The sequence below is a fragment of the Drosophila albomicans genome, chromosome 2R, assembly GCF_009650485.2.
Source record: "Drosophila albomicans strain 15112-1751.03 chromosome 2R, ASM965048v2, whole genome shotgun sequence".
Lineage (NCBI taxonomy): Eukaryota > Metazoa > Arthropoda > Insecta > Diptera > Drosophilidae > Drosophila > Drosophila albomicans.
The window spans coordinates 21805644-21828276 of NC_047631.2; the positions used below are offsets into that span (position 1 = coordinate 21805644).

The 22633-nt window shown below is 39.9% G+C and overlaps 5 protein-coding genes across 16 annotated transcripts in view; 4 read left to right on the top strand and 1 right to left on the bottom strand.

Annotated features, from left to right (window-relative positions):
- LOC117576405 (glutamate-gated chloride channel) overlaps nt 1-22633 on the bottom strand; it is a 47169-nt gene that overhangs the window by 18026 nt on the left and 6510 nt on the right. For all 11 annotated transcript variants that reach the window (XM_034261129.2, XM_034261127.2, XM_034261128.2 and 8 more), the window contains exon 2: nt 342-499. In XM_034261129.2, coding sequence (XP_034117020.1) covers nt 342-403 — 62 coding nt within the window. In that variant the 5' untranslated portion in view covers nt 404-499. The remainder of the gene's footprint in view (nt 1-341; nt 500-22633) is intronic.
- LOC117573611 (luciferin 4-monooxygenase-like) lies at nt 5832-6829 on the top strand. Its single transcript, XM_034256909.1, has 2 exons — nt 5832-5934; nt 6228-6829. The coding sequence occupies exons 1-2, from the start codon at nt 5832-5834 to the stop codon at nt 6827-6829; spliced, it is 705 nt and encodes a 234-aa protein (XP_034112800.1).
- Nucleotides 7416-9121, top strand: LOC117573612 (probable 4-coumarate--CoA ligase 1). Its single transcript, XM_052006884.1, has 2 exons — nt 7416-8104; nt 8161-9121. Exons 1-2 carry the CDS (start codon nt 7416-7418, stop codon nt 9119-9121), a joined length of 1650 nt encoding a protein of 549 aa, XP_051862844.1.
- On the top strand, nt 10673-14179 carry LOC117574362 (luciferin 4-monooxygenase-like). The gene is made up of 2 exons (XM_034258195.2): nt 10673-10689; nt 13035-14179. The coding sequence occupies exon 2, from the start codon at nt 13330-13332 to the stop codon at nt 13999-14001; it is 672 nt and encodes a 223-aa protein (XP_034114086.2). The 5' UTR covers nt 10673-10689; nt 13035-13329; the 3' UTR covers nt 14002-14179.
- Nucleotides 10898-11795, top strand: LOC117573620 (3-[(3aS,4S,7aS)-7a-methyl-1,5-dioxo-octahydro-1H-inden-4-yl]propanoyl:CoA ligase-like). Of its 2 annotated transcripts, none has more exons than XM_052007524.1 (2): nt 10898-11323; nt 11380-11795. In XM_052007524.1, the coding sequence occupies exons 1-2, from the start codon at nt 11267-11269 to the stop codon at nt 11704-11706; spliced, it is 384 nt and encodes a 127-aa protein (XP_051863484.1). In that variant the 5' UTR covers nt 10898-11266; the 3' UTR covers nt 11707-11795. The 2 variants fall into 2 exon arrangements, with proteins under 2 accessions (XP_051863484.1, XP_051863485.1); XM_052007525.1 differs by having other exon boundaries at nt 11220-11323; nt 11391-11795.

Below are 22633 nucleotides of genomic sequence, written 5' to 3' on the forward strand. Positions count from 1 at the left end.
GAAATATTATGTATACGACAGACACTCAATATACGAGAGTACGTAATTCGTATGTGCCTGTTTTTTTTTTTTTTTTTTTTGTTGAGGGGATGTTCATGTGGTGGGCGTGGCACACCATTCAACGCCCCAGCAAAAATGAACGGCAATTGTATGCAAATCGCCTTTTTGAAGCGGCATTCAACCGAGTGCGCCATGTGAAGTAAATTAAAGTATGTTGACAAAATAATACAAAAACTGGCAATACGAGTAGTACTTTATTGCAACTATTGTTGTAAGTAGTAGTAGTATTATTAGTACTAGGATGTTAGAGAGGTGGATGGAAGATATCGAATTGAACTTACAGTGAGGCGCTACACAGGCTGGTAAAATAGAAGATCGCCCAGAAGTAGTGTCCGGTGCCCATGGCGAGGCGCAAACTGTTCCAATTATTCAATTAGTTGATGGAACTAAAGTTCCAACACTCCAACTCTCAGTGTCTCTCCAGGTGTGAGTTAAGTATCTGCAATGAAACGATATATTACGATTTAGCACATAATTATTAGCATGTTTTAATTGCACCATTCGACACACAAATCTTGTGTGAGAATCTGTTGTGCAAAGTTCGTAATTATTAAATTAGTGCAATTAACATGTCAGTGGCAAAGATGCCACAGCAAAGCAATGCACAACAATCAGTGTAGATGTTTGTCTCAGTTTCGTGTCATAAATTAAACTAAACTCCGATACTCAATACTCAAGCCATTTAAAGTGCTCGTTTGTGGTGTGAAATTGTTAATACGAAATGATAGGTATGATTTCGAATAAATTCGAGCAAATGTCTGGGTTAGATTTCTGTTAAAGGAGAGATAAATATTTCAGTGATAATTTAAGAAGTCAAGAACTTATTGGTAAATGTAAAGCTACTATATAGCAAGGTGGATTAAAATACTGTATTGGTCGTAAAAGCCATAAAATATCATTACGGTTGGGACAATTAAAACAATGCTGATGACTGGCAATGGGAAGCGACATATCGGCAAATGACACTGGCCAGATGCAAAGGCCGACAACGAGGGCCATGCGAATGTGAATATTGCAATCGAATTAATCCTTTATAAGCATTTTTGTGCACTTCAGTGGGCGACGTCGACGCTGCTGTTAACGCTAACGCTGACGTTGCTGCTGCTGCCGTTGTTGCTGTAGCTTGATGTTGTTGCTATTGGTGTTGCTGTTGCTGTTGACGTCGATGTCGTTGACGGCAACGTGCTGTGAATGCTGATAAGTGCGTGCGGTTGCCACGCCCAGCATTGAATGCGGCTTTTATGCATATCAGTTGCAACGGCCAGCTGGAAGGACAACAGGACATTGGACACTGTGGCCCAAGCACACACAACAATTGTGTCCTGTGTCCGTGAGTGTTCTGGGTGTTGCTAATGGCCATGACCGAGTCGTGTGGAACCGTGTATATGGGTCTCTCTCTCTCTCATTCTCTGTGAGTGTGTGAGTGTGTGTAACCAAATAATCAATTTAACGATATGGGAATGGGAATGAGAATGGCAACAGGCTGCCCAGGATTCGTGCTGTGTTAATTTGCTGCTGTGCCCGCAATTTCGTGCCATAAATAAACAAAGTTGCTGTTGCTCTCGTTGCTATTGCTGCTTTTGGTATTGTTGTTGTTGTTGTTGTGGCCGCTGTTGGTGTTGAGCATTGTCTACTTGGTAGTTGCTATCCTCTCAGCCCAACGGCCTGTTCAGGCCACGTCAGCATTGTTGACTGTTTTGCAGCTGATACTGAAACAGCCGCAGCTACAATGACAACTCACATTCACACACACACACAGAAAGCAAGAGAGAGCGAGAGAGAGAGAGCGAGAGAGAGCGATGCCGAGAGCAACCACGGGCGGTCTCCATTTTTGGCCCGCTGTCAAAGAAAGTTAACAATGCGACTGCAATTGCAACTGCAACTGCGTCTGCGACTGCCAAATGCCCCACATTTGCAGCTTGCCAAGCAGTCGTCGAGCATTGCGCATCGAGCGCCGCCCAACGCCACCCACAAGTTTGTTGGCGCATCTTTCTTCTGGCTGTGTGGTGTAAATGGGTTTACTTTTATTTCATTTGTTTGTTGTTGCTGTTGCTGCTACTGCTGCCAAGTCGACACACTTTTGAGCTGTGCACAATTTTTACTACACTTTTGTCTACCTCTCGGCCTTTTGGCCAGAGCTCCAAGTCTCAGTTTCAGTTTCAGGCCATTTGTTTGTTTGTGTATGTGCGTTTGTGTATTTTTTTATTTTGCATGTCGCTTGTCACACTGCTTGTTGTTGTTGTTGTTGCACTTGCTGGCTATAAGTTGAATGAACGCCTGTACAAAAGACTCTTGTGGACAATATTAATGGGAAGCCGGGCGAAAATATACGCAGAGTTGAGTTTCGCAGAGGATTTTTTTGGGGGGCTTGAGGCACGCAGCTGGTTTGCCATTTTCCACATTATTTATAAATTAAATTGTTTTATTTTTTTTTATTTTAATTGAGTGATTTATTTGCCTGCGGTTGGCTTAGCAGTGTGCAATTACATAACATTAAATATAATTAAAATTGTTGCGTTTGCAATTCAAACATTCCTAAAAGTATGCTTCACTTTTTTAAGGATTATGATTGATTTGCATGTGAAATTTGATCAATTGTATTTCTAATTTGTTTCACCACATTTAGAATAATTATAACTGTATTATAATAATAATTTTAGTGTATTTTTTATTTAATATAAATATAGTATACTAAAGTATGGTTTATTCTTGTTTCACATCGCATTCGAATGCAAAAATATGCTAAGACTAGTTAAATCACCTCGATTTTTGTTATGTTCAAAGAGAAGTTTTCAACTACGAAATTCAGAGCATACTTTTGCTCGATTCTCAGTAAAAAATTCAAGTGTGGGATCTGTTTAAAATAATAATTATTTGAACCATGCGGACTTGATTTAAATAAAGCATTTCCGCTTGTTATGCGGGAGATGACAACGATTCCAAGAGCAATGGACTTTATGCGAGTAGGCGATGGCTTAGGGCTTTCAGACAGACGACGAGCAATGATTTCTGAAATACGGAATTCCATTCCATTCTGCTTGGTCTAACCCTTTTCCGGTTCGGTGTCTTGGGCTTATGGCGCTCTACTTGGCTTAAGGCGTCAGTCACCCCGGCAACTTGATTTCGCGCAGTGTTCTCTGCCAAATAGCGTGTTGAGCGTGCTGAGCATGCTGTGTGTGCAATCTCGACACATACCCACACCAACACACACACACACACTCACACACAGAGACAGACACCCACAACATATATCTGTACATATACATAATTTTTTTTTTTGCATTTTATGCCGCTCAGCGGCGCTTGTAGCTCGTTATGTTGATTGGATTTTGTGCCGCCCGCTTGTATAACGGCGAGAAAGTAGTCCACACACATACAGCTACACACACACACACACACACACACAGGCGCTCGCTTACGCACACTATTAAGGCACTTGCGCTGCAAGCAATGGAATAAAGTCAAGTATTCCGTGTATGTGTGTCTGTGTCTGTGTGTGCGTATGCAACTGTACTTGTATGCGTGCCATAAAGCTGGATTCATTTTTTTTTTGCTTCGCACGCTTCTCTTCTCGTTTTATGTATGCAAAATTTTTTTACACTCTCGTTTTCGCAGTATGTTGTTGTTGTTGTTTTTTTTATTATTATTCTCTCGGTTTCGTTATATTTTTTTTGTTTTTCGCTAAATTGTAAGTAAGTGGGCTTAGTAGCATTTCGCCGTTTAGACGTTCTTGCGAGAGTTTCGTGCAAGTACTCGTGTGTGTGTGTGTCTATCTGCGTATGTGAGTGTGTGTGTGTCTGACATTTTGTGGCGTAAGGATTTGCATAAAGCCCACCTCAGCCAGAGACTTAACTTTAACATTTATTTTTGCAGCCATTTGATAAAATTTTCAAATTTGCCTTCACAATGAAAACATTGCCTCATTTTCCGGGCTGTTCCGTGAACTTGCAGGGATGTTGTGGGCAGGGGGGCAATAGAGATTTTGTTTGAAGGCAAAGGTTAAAGTGCAGCGCCCAAAAGCGAGGTGCGTTCGAGAAGTCATCGAAAGCAATCAAATATTTATTTATATTTGTTTAACTTACAGCGATATCAGTATAAATCTTAACTAAAATTGATTCATTAAACTCAAATGAATATATTTTACTTTAAGTGTGTTTAGCAGAAATATTTCAGCCCCCTCTCGTAAATTGTCAGGCATCGTTGAAACATCATTCAGCCAAAGGTCAAAGCTTGCATCGACCAACTCTTTCAGGCTGTTAATTAATTGAAATGTCAATACATTGTTCGCGCCCAGACGCAACTTTTAATGAAAGTGATGCTACAAAGGGGCAAAAGGAGCAGAGATGCTTCGGGCCCCAGTCGTGGGGAGAGCAGGAGCAGGAGAGATGGAGAGATGGAGCATGTCTATAGGCTCTCCCAGAGCTATTATTAGCCCCAAAGAGCAAAATCATCTATCATGGCGCATGTCATAGGCGGAGGGCGTGTGCTTTCTATTTTTAGAGGCTGCCAAGCGAACCCAAGCGAGTCTCAAACGCAACCTTAACTCAAAATTAGCTCGCATGAAAATGTTGTCCCTTCCTTTCCCTTTCCCCCAACCCCCCAGCCAGAAAAGAAGCCGAAAAAAATATACCGGGTAGATTGGCGAAAATTTATGGCTGTTACGCCGGATGAACCCATCGAAGCCGCTAACAAATTGCCAGCCTGTTACTTTACCTAGTTGTGGGTCAATAAACTAAACCAAGCAATGCCAGTTAGCTAGCTGGCTAGTATCATGCGATAAAAATTATACACATTCTATACAACATGACACCAGCAAAGCGAAAGCGTCGCGTGATAAGCGCGATAAGCAGTCAGTCGCTTATGTGTACATACGTCCCACCGACCTGGCCACGCTTCTCTTTTTGGCTGAAATTGCCACAGTGCGTGCTAAAAATGCACACGCACCTACATACACACACGTATACAAGTACTATATACTTTCACATACCGCATTCACATGCTGTGTGTAAGTGTGTGTATGTGTGTTTATATGCGGACTGTCCGTAGATAAATCACACATTCTAACGCTTGGCGGCCATTTAATGGCTGTCAAGATAAGCTTCGTCCTGGTCGCCTGCCCGCCTGCCTCTCATCTCCTTCTCCTCGCACTGCCTGCAAAATAAATAATTGACTAAAATTGTGTGGCCATGGTTTACATAGAGGTGGCTAATGCCATTACTTTGCTGGGCGTTCTGTTAACGGAGCTGGAAAAGTGCATTCTGTTGTACACAATATAATCGAGATTGTTGTAATAGCTGAAAATTATGCTGCTAGCCGATAAACTCGCAGCATGACATGTTCAAATTTAAAGTGTTGTATTCAATTCAACATTACTTCTATGCAAAGCAATTAGGGCAATAAAATTCTAAGAACTTATAGTTTAAATTGTAATAAATTGTTAATCTTATCATATAATGCAATAAGATAGCGTAGAAAGTTTTTTCAAGATTATTTTGTCTCAAACATATCTCGCATTCATGGTAAGTCGTCATTACTTATCAGAAAGACCTAGTTTCAGACTCACACATCGAGAAACCGGACCTCCTGTTAAAGTCATGATAAGCAGGAGTTGAATAAATTTTAAAATCTTAAGGTGGTGTTGCCTGAAGATTAAATCGATAGTTTATAATTTATGAAGGTGCTAAAGCTCTTAAAGATACAGGTATCTTAAGTGAATGTTTTTTATTCTCGTATATAAATGACACTACAAGAAACACGGCAGTTGCAAAAAAATGTTGGACAAAAGTACACGCCAGACGTCCAGCTACAACCCAGAGCTCAAAATCTGGTCAGGAGCCAGTGAACCTAGTTCCTACAGCAATGATCTAACAATTGGTGAGATTATATTTGGACAATTGCAAAAGGAACCTGAGAGAATCTGTCAAATTTCTCATAGCGAGAAAACGACTCTTACTCGCTCCCAATTATTGCAAAATGCGTCTAAGGTTGGTGCATTTTTACGTCAAGAAGGATTCATTGAAGAAAACGATATTGTTGCCATATTTGGGAGGGATACAACGCATGAAGCTTCGTTGGCCTTTGGCTGCATGTTCAATGGAACGCCATTTCATGCACTTTATCCTGACATCAGTGATTCTATAATTTACCATTCTCTTATTGCAACCAAGCCGCGAATCATTTTCTGTTGAAAGCCGCGAATCATTTTCTGTCGGTGGGTCTAATCCACCGTAATATTCGCATGCGTATTGTAAGCGAAAGTGGTCAAGCTTTAGGACCGAACGAACGGGGAGAAATCCACTGTCATCTTGGACAACATTGGGGAGGATACTTCGGAAATGCACTAGCCAGGTCGGAGGTACAGGACTCGGATGGATGGATTCGAACGGGAGATTTGGGTTACTTTGATGATGATAACTACCTTTATATTGTGGGTCGAAAAAGCGATTTCCTTAGATTTGCGATGGAAATGTATTATCCACGTGAGATCGAGGAAGTCATAGCTCAAATGCCGGAAGTCTCTGAAGTTTGTGTCTTTGGCATTTGGAATGAGATCGACGGTGATGCAGCAGCCGCTTCAGTTGCAGCTAAAGCAGGTTGTCAATTAACAGCCAATCAAGTGTTGGACTTTGTTGCGGAAAACATCAGTGAAGACTATAAGCAGCTGCATGCAGGAGTTCAGATCGTCCCGAATTTGGCTAAGAATCTTAACGGCAAGGTAAATCGGCAGGCCGTAAAAGAGGAATTTCTCAAGGCAACAGGACAAATTTGAGTGATATAATTCTCGTGTAATTTTGATGCTCAGTTAATGGTGAAGCTTACTTGGAATACCCACGGTTTCAATATTTTCCTTTGTTGTGTTTTTTTTCACTGCATGTAATTATTACGTATTGACGATTTCATAAAGCTTCAAAGCAAATTTTCAGGAATCATAAAAAATGTTGTCATGTGTTTTATTAGTACTACGATCAGCTTCAAAATTTCTCTTGGTATTTAATTTTTTTCGATTAATGAGGCAAAATCGGGATTGCAAAAATTTGAAACGTGGAAAAATAACAAGTGATGTCGAAACCCTATCACTTATAAATCTCCAGCATGCACAAAGTTATAGTACACTTTTGCACTATGGGCAGTGCATATAAAAATCTTTATACTCAAAGTTGTGCTGCCAGCTGATAAACTTTGCTTCTATGCTATCAACTCGAGCAATAAAAAACACTTATCGGTCAAAGCTATTATGAAATTGTTGCAAATTTTTTCGTTGCTTGTGGCAAATTTTTTATTTGATAAGAGTATGAAGAAAGCTCAAAAAACTTTCATGCAAGCCAGACACCAAAAGAGAGATCAGTAACAAAATAATGTTGGACCTAAGTAAACGCCTGACAACATCCTACAATGCGGAGCCCAAAATCTGGTCAGGAGCCAGTGAACCAAGTTCCTACAGCAATGATCTAACAATTGGTGAGATTATATTTGAACAATTGCAAAAGGATCCCGAAAGAATCTGTCAAATTTCGCATAGCGAGAAAACGACTCTTACTCGCTCCCAATTATTAGAAAATGCGTCAAAAGTAGGTGCATATTTGCGACAAGAAGGATTCATCGAAGAAACCGACATGGTAGCCATACTTGCCAGGAATACAACGCATGTGGCATCCTTGGCCTTTGGCTGCATGTTCAATGGAACGCCATTTCATGGAGTTCATCCTGACGTTATTGAGTCCATAATATGTCACTCTTTTAATATAACAAAGCCGCGAATAATTTTCTGTGGTGCCCAAGACTATGATAAATTAAAACATGTGGCTGATAAGATGAATAATGAAATCAAGCAATTCGAAACGAAGATGGTAATCATCGATGGAATTGTGGAAGGTGTTACAAATATCCTTGATATATTCAAAAACCAATTGCAACCGGATTACAAACCCGAAAGGTTTAAAAATGGCATTGATCGGATGTTAGCCATAATCAACTCCTCCGGTACAACTGGCATGCCAAAGGCAGTTACCATTTCCAACAGTCGAAAGATATTTGAATTTTATAGGTAAAAGATGCGTTAATGGCAGCAAATTGAATAATTATCACTTAGATTTTTTGCAGATATCTAAGTGAAAATGATATTCAATATTCGCCAAGTTCATTAGACTGGGTGTCTGGTATCATGGTTTTAACTTCGGCGGCAGTGTACGGAACTTTACGAGTTATTACCAAAGAAGCTTTTGGTGTTACTTCTTTTTTGACGTTATGTGAGGAATATAAAATCACTTGGACTCTGATGTCTGCTCTTCACATTACAATGATAGCAAATAGTCCGGAGGTTAATGCCAAGCAGTTACGTACTCTACGGTATATCTTATTCGGGGGAGATCGATCCCTAATCGAGACTTTAGAAAAGTTGCAAGCGTATTTGCAATATGAAGGAATTCTCCATCAACTCTATGGAATGACAGAGTTGGGTTGCGGATCCACCTGTAATTTGGGACCTAAATCAAAATTGACATCGGTGGGTCTAATCCAGCCTAATATTCGTATGCGTATTGTAAGCGAAAGTGGTGAAGCCTTAGGACCCAACGAATATGGAGAACTCCACTGTCATCTTGGACAACATTGGGGAGGATACTATGACAATATTGCAGCAACGAGAGAGATTCAGGACTCCGATGGATGGGTTTACACGGGCGATGTGGGTTACTTCGATGATGATAACTATCTCTATATTGTGGGTCGCAAAAACGATTTTCTCAAGTTTATGTCGAAAATCTATTATCCACGTGAGATCGAGGAAGTCATAGCTCGAATGCCGGAAGTGGCTGAAGTTTGTGTCTTTGGCATTTGGAATGAGATCGACGGCGATGCAGCAGCCGCTTCGGTGGTAACTAAAGCAGGATGTCAATTAACAGCCAACCAAGTGTTGGAGTTTGTTGCGGGAAACATCAGCGAGAACTATAAGCAGCTGCATGCAGGAGTTCAGATTGTCCCGAATTTGGCTAAGAATCTTAACGGCAAGGTAAATCGGCAGGCCGTAAAAGAGGAATTTCTCAAGGCAACACGACAAATTTGAGTGATATAACTCACGCGTAATTTTTTTTTTTTTGTGTTTTTTCACTATATGTAATTCTTACAAACTGATGATTTGAATAAATCTTCAACACAAATTTTCAGGAATCATAAAAATGTTGTTATGTGTTATATATGTACTACTAACAAGTGTTGTCGAAGCCCTATCTCTTATGTACCTCCAGTATGCACAAATTTATAGTTCACTTTTGCACTATGGACAGCGTATATAAAAATCTTTATACTCACAGTCGTGCTGCCAGCTGATAAACTTTGCTTTTATGCTATCAACTCGAGCAATACAAATTTCTTTTTCAGACACTTATCGGTCAAAGCTATTATAACATTGTTGCAAATTTGTTGTTTGTTTGTTGCAAATTTTTATTTGATAAGAGTCTGAAGAAAGCTCAAAGAACTTTCATGCAACCCAGATACTAAAAGAGAGATCAGTAACAAAATAATGTTGCACCTAAGTAAACGCCTGACAACATCGTACAATACGGAGCTCAAAATCTGGGCAGGAGCCAGTGAACCAAGTTCCTACAGCAATGATCTAACAATTGGTGAGATTATATTTGAACAATTGCAAAATGCGTCTAAAGTAGGTGCAAGCTATCAGTAATACCAGCGCAGTCCTTGTCTATTGGCCATTTAACTGTAGATAGTAGCGGTTATTTCTCAGTAGAGCACAATCGAAAGTAGATTTCTTAATTTCATTTCTATGATATGATATCAACTCGAGCAATAACATCTGTATTTAAGAACTAATCTAAGTTGTTATATAACTTTAAATGGTACCATATCAGTTTGATAAGCAAGAGTACATAGATACCACAAAAAATAATTCGGTGCTACTAATCAAAAGAGATTCAGTAACGAAATAATGTTAGACCTAACTAGACGCCTATCAACCAGCTACAATCCGGAGCTCAAAATCTGGTCAGGAGCCAGTGAACCAAGTTCCTACAGCAATGATCTAACAATTGGTGAGATTATATTTGAACAATTGCAAAAGGAACCCGAGAGAATCTGTCAAATTTCTCATAGCGAGAAAACTTCTCTTACTCGCTCCCAATTATTGCAAAATGCATCTAAAGTCGGTGCATATTTGCGCCAAGAAGGATTCATCGAAGAAACTGATATTGTGGCCATACTTGCAAAGAATACAACACATGTCGCATCGTTGGCCTATGGCTGCATGTTCAATGGAACTCCATTTCATACAGTGCATCCTGACACTATTGAGACCACAATTTGCCATTTGCTAAATATAACAAAGCCGAGAATCATTTTTTGTGGTGCCGAAAGTTACAATAAATTGAAATATGTGACTGATAAGATGAATAGTGAAATCAAGCAATTCGAAACGAAGATTATAATCATCGACGGGATTGTTGAAGGCGTTACAAACATCCTTGATATATTTCAAATACAATTGCAATCGGATTACAAACCCGAAACGTTTAAAAATGGCATAGATCGAACGTTGGCTATACTCTGCTCCTCTGGCACAACTGGCACCCCAAAGGCAGTTACCATTTCAAACAGTCGAAAGATATTTGAATTTTACAGGTAAAAGCTTAATTTATGACAGCAAATTGAATAATTAGCATTATTTTATTTTGCAGATATCTCGGTGAAAGTGATATTCAATATTCGCCAAGTTCACTAGACTGGGTAACTGGTTTATTGGTTTTGATTACGACAGGAGTGTATAGAACATTACGAATTATTTCCAAAGAAGCTTTTAGTGTCACTTCTTTTTTGGCATTATGTGAGGAATATAAAATCACTTGGACTTTGGTGTCTTCCCCTTATATTTCAAAGCTAATAAGTAGCCCTGAGATTAATGCCAAGCAATTACGTACAATACGGTATATCTTGTTCGGGGGAGATCGATCCCTAGCTGAGACATTGGAAAAGATGCAATCGCATCTGCAATTTGAGGGAATTCTTCATCAAGTCTATGGGCTGACAGAGATGGGCTGCGGAGCCACCTGTAATTTAGGACCTAAATCAAAATTGACATCGGCGGGTCTAATCCAACCTAATATTCGTATGCGTATTGTAAGCGAAAGTGGTGAAGTTTTGGGACCCAACGAACAAGGAGAGCTCCACTGTCATCTTGGACAACATTGGGGAGGATACTATGATAATATTCCAGAAACGAGAGAGATTCAGGACTCCGAAGGATGGATTCACACGGGTGATTTGGGCTACTTTGATAATGATAACTATCTCTATATTGCTGGTCGTAAAAAGGATTTCCTTAGGTTTTCAATGAAAATGTATTATCCACTTGAGATCGAGGAAGTCATAGCTCGAATGCCGGAAGTGGCTGAAGTTTGTGTCTTTGGCATTTGGAATGAGATCGACGGCGATGCAGCAGCTGCTTCTGTGGTAGCTAAAGCAGGATGTCAGTTAACAGCCAATCAAGTGTTGGAGTTTGTTGCGGAAAACATCAGTGAAGACTATAAGCAGCTGCATGCAGGAGTTCAGATCGTTTCAAATTTAGCTAAGAATCTTAACGGCAAAGTTAAACGGCACACTGTAAAAGAGGAATTTCTCAAAGCAACAGGACAAATCTGAGTGATATAATTCTCGCGTAATTTTGATGCTCAGTTAATGGTGAAGCTTATTTGGAATACCCGCGGTTTCAATATTTTCCTTTGTTGTGTTTTGTTCACTGTATGTAATTATTACGGATTGACGATTTCATAAAGCTTCAACGCAAATTTTCAGGAATCATAAAAAATTTTGTTATGTGTTTTATAAGTACTAGCACCAGCTTCAAAATTTCTCTTGGTATTTGATTTTGTTTGATTAATGAGGCGAAAGCGGGTTTGCAAAAATTTGAATCGAGGAAAAATAACAAGTGTTGTCGAAGCCCTAGCTCTTATACATCTCCAGTATGCATAAATTTATAGTATACTTTTAGATTATGACCAGCGCGTATAAAAATCTTTGTACTCACAGTTGTGCTGCCAGCTGATAAACTTTAATTCTATTCTCTCAGCTCAAGAAATAATTTCTTTTTTAAAGACTTATCGGTCAAAGCTATTATGAAATTGTAACAAATTTGTTGTTGGTTTGTGGAAATTTTTTTTGATAAGATTATGAAAAAAGCTCAAAAAACTTTCCGAACACCAAAAGAGATATCAGTAACAAAAAAATGTTAGACCTAACTAGACGCCTGTCAACCAGCTACAATCCGGAGCTCAAAATATGGTCAGGAGCCAGTGAACCAAGTTCCTTCAGCAATGATCTAACAATTGGTGAGATTATTTTTGAACAATTGCAAAAGGATCCCGAAAGAATCTTTCAGATTTCTCATAGCGAGAAAACGACTCTGACTCGCTCCCAATTATTGCAAAATGCGTCTAAAGTAGGTGCATATTTGCGTCAAGAAGGATTCATTGAAGAAACCGATATTGTGGCCATTCTCGCAAAGAATACAACTCATGTTGCTTCGTTGGCTTATGGTTGCATGTTCAATGGAACTCCATTTCATACAGTTCATCCTGACACGATTGACAACACAATTTGCCATTTGCTAAATATAACAATGCCGAGAATCATTTTTTGTTGTGCCGAAATCTTCAATAAATTGAAGTATGTGGCTGATAAGATGAATAGTGAAAATAAGCAATTGGAAACGAAGATTGTAATCATCGACGGAATTGTTGAAGGTGTTACAAACATCCTTGATATATTTCAAATGCCATTGCCATCGGATTACAAACCCGAAAGATTTAAAAATGGCATAGATCGAACATTGGCTATACTCTGTTCCTCTGGAACAACTGGCACCCCAAAGGCAGTTACCTTTTCGAACAGTCGAAAGATATTTGAATTTTACAGGTAAAACCTTCATTAATGAGACCGAATTAAATCATTAAAGTTATTTAATTTTGCAGCTATCTAAGTGAAAGTGACATTCAATATTCGCCAAGTTCACTAGACTGGGTGTCTGGTTTGTTGGTTTTGACTTCAGCGGGAGTGTATGGAACTCTACGAGTTATTTCCAAAGAAGTTTTTAGTGTTGCTTCTTTCTTGACAATATGTGAGGAATATAAAATCACTTGGACTTTGGTGCCTTCTTCTTACATTTCTACGTTAGCACATAGTCCGGAGATCAATGCAAAGCAGCTACGTACTCTACGGTATATCTTGTTCGGGGGAGATCGATGCCTATCTGAGACATTGAAAAAGATGCAATTATATTTGCAATTTGAGGGAATTCTTCATCAAGGCTATGGTGTGACAGAAATGGGCAGCGTGGTTACCTGGAATTTTGGACCTCAATCAAAACTGGCATCGGTGGGAACACTTCAATCTAAGGTTCAAATGCGTATTGTAAGCGAAAGTGGTGAAGCTTTAGGACCCAACGAACGGGGAGAAATCCACTGTCATCTTGGACAACATTGGGGAGGATACTATGATAGTATTCCAGCAACGAGAGAGATTCAGGACTCCGAAGGATGGATTCACACGGGTGATCTGGGATACTTTGATGATGATAACTATCTTTATATTGTGGGTCGTAAAAGGGATTTCCTTAAGTTTAGAACGAAAATGTATTATCCACGTGAGATCGAGGAAGTCATAGCTCAAATGCCGGAAGTGGCTGAAGTTTGTGTCTTTGGCATTTGGAATGAGATCGACGGCGATGCAGCAGCTGCTTCGGTTGTAACTAAAGCAGGTTGTCAATTAACAGCCAATCAAGTGTTGGACTTTGTTGCGGAAAACATCAGCGAGAACTATAAGCAGCTGCATGCAGGAGTTCAGATCGTCCCAAACTTGGCTAAGAATCCTAACGGAAAGGTAAAACGGCAGGCCGTAAAAGAGGAATTTCTCAAGGCAGCGCAGGATAAATCTAAATGATATAAATTTTCTGTGATGCGGTTGCACAGTAAATGGTTTATTTTAAATAGTCAAAAATTTGATATTTTCTTTTTACTTAAATTTGCAAAACTATGATAACATTTTAAAATTAGTTGACTTCATTTAAATGCAGATCTGTTTTGACATTCACTATGACACCAGTTTATCTTTAAATTCGTGTAATCCGAATTAATATATAGTCAAATGAAAATCTTTCACAAGAAAATAAAATGATTGGAAAATGAAAAGCATGACGTGTAAAAATCAATTAAATAGCTCTTTGTTCACATTGCAATTTGAACGAGTTGAATTGTATTCTTTTATATTCCATGGAGTTATTAATGCAATATCCATTTTTTGTACGATTATTTGTATTTATTTTTGCTTGGATATTGACTTGCATATTTACCCAGCTTGTTGGAGTTTCATTCCATTTGTGTAATTAATAACAGCCTGCCCACGGATGTTTGGTGCCGCCTGCCACTTCTTGGCCTTTCGCACCACCGTCCGCTGCCCGCTACCCGCCGCCCCCTCCCCGCCTTTGTGCCTTTATCCTCTGGTCCATGCGGTGTTTTTGTCGTGTCAACCTGTGCGACCCGCTTAAATGATTAATGAAGCTAAAAATGTCAACTTTTTGCCCATTTGCCGAGGTGAGTTGAAGTTTGCTTATGAGCCACCGCAGCTGCCACTCCTTGTTTTGCTGCCACCATGCCACAAACTGGCTGGGAGGCTGCCTGTCTTTCGGTCTTTTGGTGTGTCAGTCAGTCAACTGGCCGTCCGTCAGGTCGTCATTCAGTGCAGCTGTCCATCAATTATTCATTAATCAAGGCTAAATACATTTAAGTTGATATTAATTTCCTATGCCAATTAATTAGCGGAAGTGCAAGCAGCAGCGCTCCCAACCACCTTTAGCTCTTTTACTGTGGAGGTAGAGAGTTGTTGCTATGTGCTGCTCTGATGGGAGTGACAACAGCATAAATCCAGCAAAGTTGCAACAATTTCAATTTGCAGTGCCTGCAACAAGCGAGAAACGCTAAAAGTTGGTGTTGCAAACAAAGTGGTAACCGTGCACGTTGCCACATTGAAGCAAAACGAAAGCAATAAGCAGCTGCCACTGGGCCATAAAACAAACGTGGCACGGTCTCGACTCGAGTCGTTCACAAAGGGGCGCCCCCCTTACCATTGTGTGGCAGCAGTCGCCCGATTTGACCGTTGTGTGAGTGCAGCTGGAAAAGTGTCAATTGACATTGAAACCGAAATGCGAAATGCCATACGATGCGATCACCCGGACGGCTGTCGACTGTTGACTAGACTCGACCCGGAACAGTCAAGTCTTCAGTCAGTCAACCATTTCAGTCAGCTTTGGTTTGGCAAGAGGAAGAGCAAGACATAGTCGTACTCGTAAAATCCGTACAGTGAGTGGAAGTTGGCTCAACGTTAACGATTTGCCCATTTTACTTGAGCACTTTCATGCGCCACCTTTTGGCCTCGCCACGGGCCCTGGGCACTGTGTACTTTGCTCGCCCTCGGCACGGGGGGCGTATGAGCAATGCCAGGCCATTTGGTTAGCTGTCGCTGCTGAGCTGCCGCCGCTGCTGTTACTCAACTTTGTTGGAGCAACTTGGGGCCATAGAACGAATGTTGATGTCGATGTCGATCTCGGTACTCCGCACACTCATCCATTTGAAGCATTTTTCTGAAGCGAAACTTTCCCTACCGCATCCCGATGGAGCGTTCAATCTTCCGAGTTGCCTGCCAAGTTACTTAATTGAAATGCTGCATTTGTTTTCGACAACTTTTGTAGAGCTACTACTACGGCTACTGCCAAAACGGCACGAGTGTTGGTCCCAATTCAAGTGCCGAAGTTTTGGGCTTTAGTTGTACTTCAAGTTGTTCCACATAATTCTCACTGGCCATCGTCATAATTGATTCACAAAACGTGTGCACGATTAATAAAAGAGAGAATATAAATTGAAATAATAATAAATAAATAAATTTGCACTACAAAGCACATTTGAGAGTTGAGTGCTTTGCTGTAATTAATCAAAATATATGCAAACCTAACTCTAATCGTATAAGTTTCTAAATAATTAAAGCCTCTTGATTATTTTGTAATTGCAAACAATTGAAACATTTTTGCTTAAATGGGATTTTGTGTCATTTTTTGTGGAATAAATACAAATTATAATTGATGGAAAAATGTTTGTGCGGCTTTTGCTGTATTAAATGTACAATTCAATTATACAGCAAAAGTGGAAATATTTCATCTGACTTTCTACCATTTCTCACCCTCTCTCTCCTTCTATCATTCTCTCCCTTCTCTGTGTTTCTATTTATCACTATCTTTGCTTTAAATTTGATACACCATAAACAACACGGCGCCAACAGTAGTCAAAGTTTGCTCACGTCCCATGTTCACATGTAGCTGTCTCTCGCTCTCTCTCTCTCTGTCTCCGTCTGTGTCGCCCTTCCACCCTTGGGCGAATGCTTCCTTTCGAGTTTTGGCTTTGTTCGCTTGCCCGTAACCAGAAAATGACAAAAGCCATGTCAACAGCATCTGTAAGGGTTGGGCGGAGGTACATTTGGCACATTCAACTAGCGTTGTGGATGCTGTTGAGTTGCGAGGGGGTGTTAAGACAAAGCCCTATTCCTGGTTCCACTTCCACTTCCCCAGTTCCATTACTTCGACGACTGGTGCATATATGTATACATACATCCGTGTTGCTTATGGCCGGAGTCTTGGCACAAACTTCTCTCTACTAGCTGGGCACTGGCAATTTGGTTACGTTTCAAGCAGCAAACAATGGCTCGATAATTTATTCATATTTGGCTACAAAAGTGCCACACAATGCACACACACACACACACACACGCTTGCCCAGTCACTTGCATGTGTGTACGTATGCGTATGCGTCCGTCTGTCTTTGAATTTTTAAATAACTATAAATTTCTAAATTTACACAAGAGACTTTACACAGAAAACTGAAGACACATTGCACTTGCGATAAGCCACAAAAATCTGTTGGCAAACAATGGAAAATTTTAATGAATATTTTGGGTCGAGTGTGTGCCCTGAGAGTGTTGTTAATTGCCACATAAATTTGCCGGACACATAAACAAAAATTTAACTACAAAAAATGAGAAGAATTCCCTCACTACATACATACATATGTATGATTACTTATATAAAGTGACATCCACACTTAAAATTTGCATAATGAATGCAATCAAATTTAGTCACACACAATAATGTGGGCACTTTCAAAGGTCGTCTCTAATGATTATAAATATTTGACGACGAGAGTAGACAGAGATTTGTATCATATTTTATTTGAAATGTGTGGGATATAATAAAATATATAATCGAAGTATATTTAAAAGATTATTAGTATGCCCAGAATTTGGTTTCATTTAAAATACTTTATTCAAATCATTGCAAGCCAAGTTCAAGCCATATTCAATTAATTTGCTGTTCATGGATGTAGCTGCAATTATATTAAATATGCGAAGCATTCAATTCAAATACATTCCCCAAATTAGCTGAAAGCAGGTGGCCTATTGCCACTCAACATCTACATATCTATATGTATTCAATTCGCATGTGTTTGCCTGTGGCCTCCATGAAATTGCATAACGCATACGCCGTGTATGCCGCAGCGTACACACAAATCTGCCGACAGCGTCGCTGATTTCAAGCATTGCTACGACGTTCCTCCTGTTGTTGTTCTTGTCATTGTTGTAGTTGTTGTTGTCGTTGTCGTCGCGTGTGTGGCTTGGTTTTGGCATTAGTGCCAAGAAATTTTGCGGAGGGACGAGCCAACTAATTGCGGCTGCATAACTTGTTGCGCCTCAGCAGCCGCACTTCGTCCGCCCGCTAAACTCAGCCATGCCAGGCCATGCACGTATGTGTGTTGCTCTCTCTGTATGAGTGTGTGTGTGTGTGATTGTTCGCCGCAGACAGACATCGGGACAGAGAGACGATATAGACAGTGGCTGTCGTCTGTCTAAGAACTACAGCCAACAACGTTGAGCAACGACAACAACAGCGCTGCAAACACAAGGCCAGCAGCGAATTGCATTAGCAATATGTGTGCGTACATGTGTATGCCTGTGTGTGTATGTGTATGCATGCCACGCCCACGCCAATACATAGCAGACCCCGAGGCCACATCGCTTGTCTGTTTACCATAAACAAAGTCAAAGTGTCTTTGGCAAGCAGCTTGACAGGCATTTTTGTTTGATTTGCCAGCAAATACACAAGCAACAACAACGTTGGCTAATGAAATAAATATCAGAGATGGAACCTCCTCTGTTCCTCTTCTCTTCTCTTCTCCTTTTCCCTTCATCCCTCACCAAATTTACTGCTATGTTGTTTAACACCCCCAGGGCAATGAGATGATCTGGTGACTGCTTTAAATGCAATTTGGCTGACCGGTAGTAAGCTTGAAAGTCAACTGCCATTCGCCCAAGTGCATAATTAAACCAAGAAAATCAGACGTAGCAAATACTCTTCCAACAATGATATATGATATTTTGAAAATAAAATACAATAAATACGTAAAATAATTGAATAAGCACAACATCTCATGGGCATTCAGATTTAATAGAGATAACAACTAGAAATTTGTAATTGAATTGAATATTCTTGATTTAATTTGGTAAACAAATGTGGAATTGAAAGTAAAATAATATGTATCTTAATAAATCGTAGTATGTACTGAAAGTATTTGGTCATTAGGGTTCCAATACAAACTAGAAATTGAAATTGTAATAAGCTTGATTTAATTTGGCAAACAAATATTAAATTGAAAGTAAAATAATTTGATACTTTTAAGTAAAAATACGAAAAATATTGAAGCAGCAGCTGTAGAAATTGAAATCAGCATAACAACTAGAAATTGTAATTGACGTGAATATTCTTGATTTAATTTGAAATACATATGTTACATTGAAGGTAAAATAATATGAAGTCAGCATATGCTTTGATCATTAAGGCTACGTGTATGCAGAATATCTATAAAATATTTTGTAACGTTACAAGCATTGCGCCTAAGTGGTTCGGACCACTTCAATGTTATTAAACAACATGTTGCAACAGGCAACGAACCGCAAACAGACAGACGCTGGCAACAAACTGAGGACCTGTTCGGTTTATGGACGCTGTCTGGCTAAGAGCTTAATAAAATTATGTGACGATGATTGCCGTTGGAGTGCGCTAAGAGAAACTGAAGAGAGATGCAGAGAGTGAGAGCGAGAGAGGGAGATGGAGAGACAGCGAGGTAGCTGAAGCCATTGGCTTGTCCGGTTGCGGATGTGGATCGTTGCCTGACTGCAAAATGGCCGCCTTGCCAGCTGCTTCCGTTGCTGCTGCTCGTGTTTGTAGCTGCTCCTGATGCTTGGCTGCCACTTGAAAAACGCATTAAGGCTGCAGTTTTGTGTGCCATTTGTATGTATATATATAGTTGTAGTCATACTACTCTATATGTACACATACATAAACTTATAGTAGTCACTATATATATATATATATATGTGCTATGTGTATATGCACTTGTATAACTGCCCTATATGCATGCCAGAGTGGTTTGTTGATTGCATGTTAAAAGGCTGCTTCTGCCTCGGCTGCATCGTCTGCCATGAAATTTAATTAAAAACTTGTGTGCCATGAAATTACATTTCGACGTGCGTACAACTCACTCGCTCACTCTCTCTCTCTCTCTCTCTCTCTCTTCCACTTTGTGTATGTGTAGGTGTACTTGAGGGCGCTAGCGGCACGTGCAACGCCCAAAGGTAGGCAACGCACAAAGGCAAACGTTGCTTGATTTTTTATGTTCACTAAAAATGAACGAAAAAAAAACGACGAAAAAAAGAAGAAGGCACCCATCCAAGTGCTGCCACAAACTGGCAGGAAATGGAAATGGCCATCTTCCTGTGAACATCATTGCAATTGGCATTGCTCACACTGCAATTATCAGGATCTGCTTGATGCGATGCGACAGTAAAGTGCACAGGAAATGGTCACTCCATTGAGAAGCTTCACATACAAATAAAGTGCAAAATATTTCAAACAGAGAATCTCAAATGTGTGGAATTCATTAAAAACTTTCTCAGCATTTTTCCCCTCAACAATTTAATATAACATAAAGTATTTACTCGATGAATATGCTTAAAATGTAAGAAAAAGTTTTCTCTCTCTCTCTCTCTCTCTCTTTCTCCAACTTCATCTGCATATGTCGCATACTATGCTATAACCATAGGCATTTGCATACCAAATTTCAATTGCCATGTGTGTGAGTGTATTTATAGAGTAGATTAAACAGAAAAGAGAATGTTAAAACGATATCAAATAATATGCGCTTTTAGCACTGTGACGCTGGGTGACACTTTATGTAAATAGTAGAGATAACACAATGCCACCTAATTTAAGGCAAAGTTAAATATTTATTTAGTGTATACCGTAATCCGATTGCTGCTGCTTAAATTATGCTAAGCTCCCCGGTTCTCAGTCTCATAACCCTTTTATGAGATTCGCATTATGAATGCAAATCTCGCTTACAGATGCAATCAAATTGCAACACCTCTGTGTGTGTTTGCCCCGCAAAATGCTGCCGCATTTGTTATTCAAAAATCGTTGGACATAGCCGCCGTTTGCATATTTCAATTAAACATCACACATACGCCATGTGCTACAGCGGCAGGAGCAGCAGGAGCAACAGCTGCTAGATGCCAACTTCAGCTGCCAGCAGCCTGATGCAGTAAAATCCGCTTAAAACTTATTCAATTAAACTTCAGGCAGGCAAACAGCAACAAATAGACGACAAATTTGAGTCGTAAAAATGCAAAGCAAATGGCGAGCAGCAAATGCTATAAACTACGAGATATTTTTTACTATCTTCCAAGTGCCGTTTACCAAATACCCTAAAAACTTTCGAGAAAAATAACAACAAAAACAAGAAAAAAAATGCTTCGCATAGATAAACTCTATTTTCTGACTGACCGACTTTGAACCATAGAAAATATTCCAATAGCCGGAAGGCAACTGTACCGAAAGTTTTATGAAGACATCTTAAAATCTGAGGAGCTGAGAAAACTGGTTGGCTACAGCGATGAATTGTTGTACATGGCTATATAACAACTCAGCATGTCTCTGACATCCTGCTCACTCTCTTGCGCTGTCGGTTAGGGTATAAAAATATGCACATAAAGTGTGTATAATAAATCCCCACGGTGGGATGGGAAATAGTGTTGGAGCAGCAGTATATGCAGCATAATAAAGTCTGTGAAATGGGAGAGTAAAAATGCGGTGAATAAAAATAAGCTGTCAGTTGTCTGCTATCGTTGTTGCTAGTGGGTGAATGGCCAGGTGCACAGACGTACATATGTATAAATAAGTTAATTGCTAGGGTATGTGGGGTAAGCCCGACTATTCTTTAATAACATTAGTGAAGAAAATAAAATTCCCAAAAGCATTGTTGTAGATATTCTTTGTAGCATTTTTGTTTTATCTTAAAGCCACATACACACACACAATGAATGGCATCTCTTTAACAAGTTCCCGTTTCTTTGTGCGGCAGGAGTAGACCATATTTTTGAGTAGTATATTATTGTTGGACTAGACTTGAACTCCTGTTGTCTCGCGCTTGGTTTGCGGGGGGCGTAGGGGAGGCAAAGCATTGTTGTTGCTGCCGCTGCTGCTGCTTGTTGATAATAATCTGCAAATCAGCTTAAAAGGTACGGTGAAAATATCAAAGTTCTACCGTACAACTTGAACCGTACAACTTTACAAATCAAAAACTTTCTGAATACCCCGCAGCATCCCCGCTGTTCTTCGCCTTGCACCCCTCCATCCCTCCATCCCTCTGGCCCTAACCCCAACTCTCATCTAACTGTCGGCCGTCGCGTAACTTTCACATCAAGCATTCTGTTTTGCTCGCATTTATTTAACATTCATTTTGGCATTTTGTTTTCTATAGTCCGTGGCTTCGTTGACTATTTTTGTGTTTTTCGCTGCCCGCAGACGCCACAACAAAGCACATTTTTAGGCAATATATTCGAGTGTGTGTGTGCGACTTTGGCAAAGGGAGGAGACAATGCCGGAAACGTGACTTATTTGAAATTTATGTACTTTTTAGCCAACGACAACGGCCACAGCAACAGAAACAGCTAAAGCAAAAGCAAAAGCAAAACTAAAACCCTAGCATTTTGTTTATACAATAAAAAGCAAAGCGTCGTCTACAGAGCACAAAATTTATAGAATAGGATAGTCCCTAGCAAAGCCCGAATCCCATACATTTACATATGTACACACACATACATACATATGCGATTCCATGTAGTCTGGCATTTTATGTTTTTAATTTCTGCTGGCGCTTAATTAGAAAACATTTTTTTTTGTGTTTTTTTGTTTTTCGTGTCGTTTCTATTTCGCTCTTGTTGTAAGTACGTGCCGGGGCCAGGGCTTGGCTGGCCCACATGGCGTATGTGCAATATGCAAATGCGACTGCATTTCACATTCACAAATTGAAATCAACGAGCTTACAACTTGATAGGTTTTTGTGTCCCGCTTTAGTTTCCTTTACACTCGTCCTCCTCCCTTCGCTTTCCTCACTTTTCGGTTCGTTTCATTTCTGTG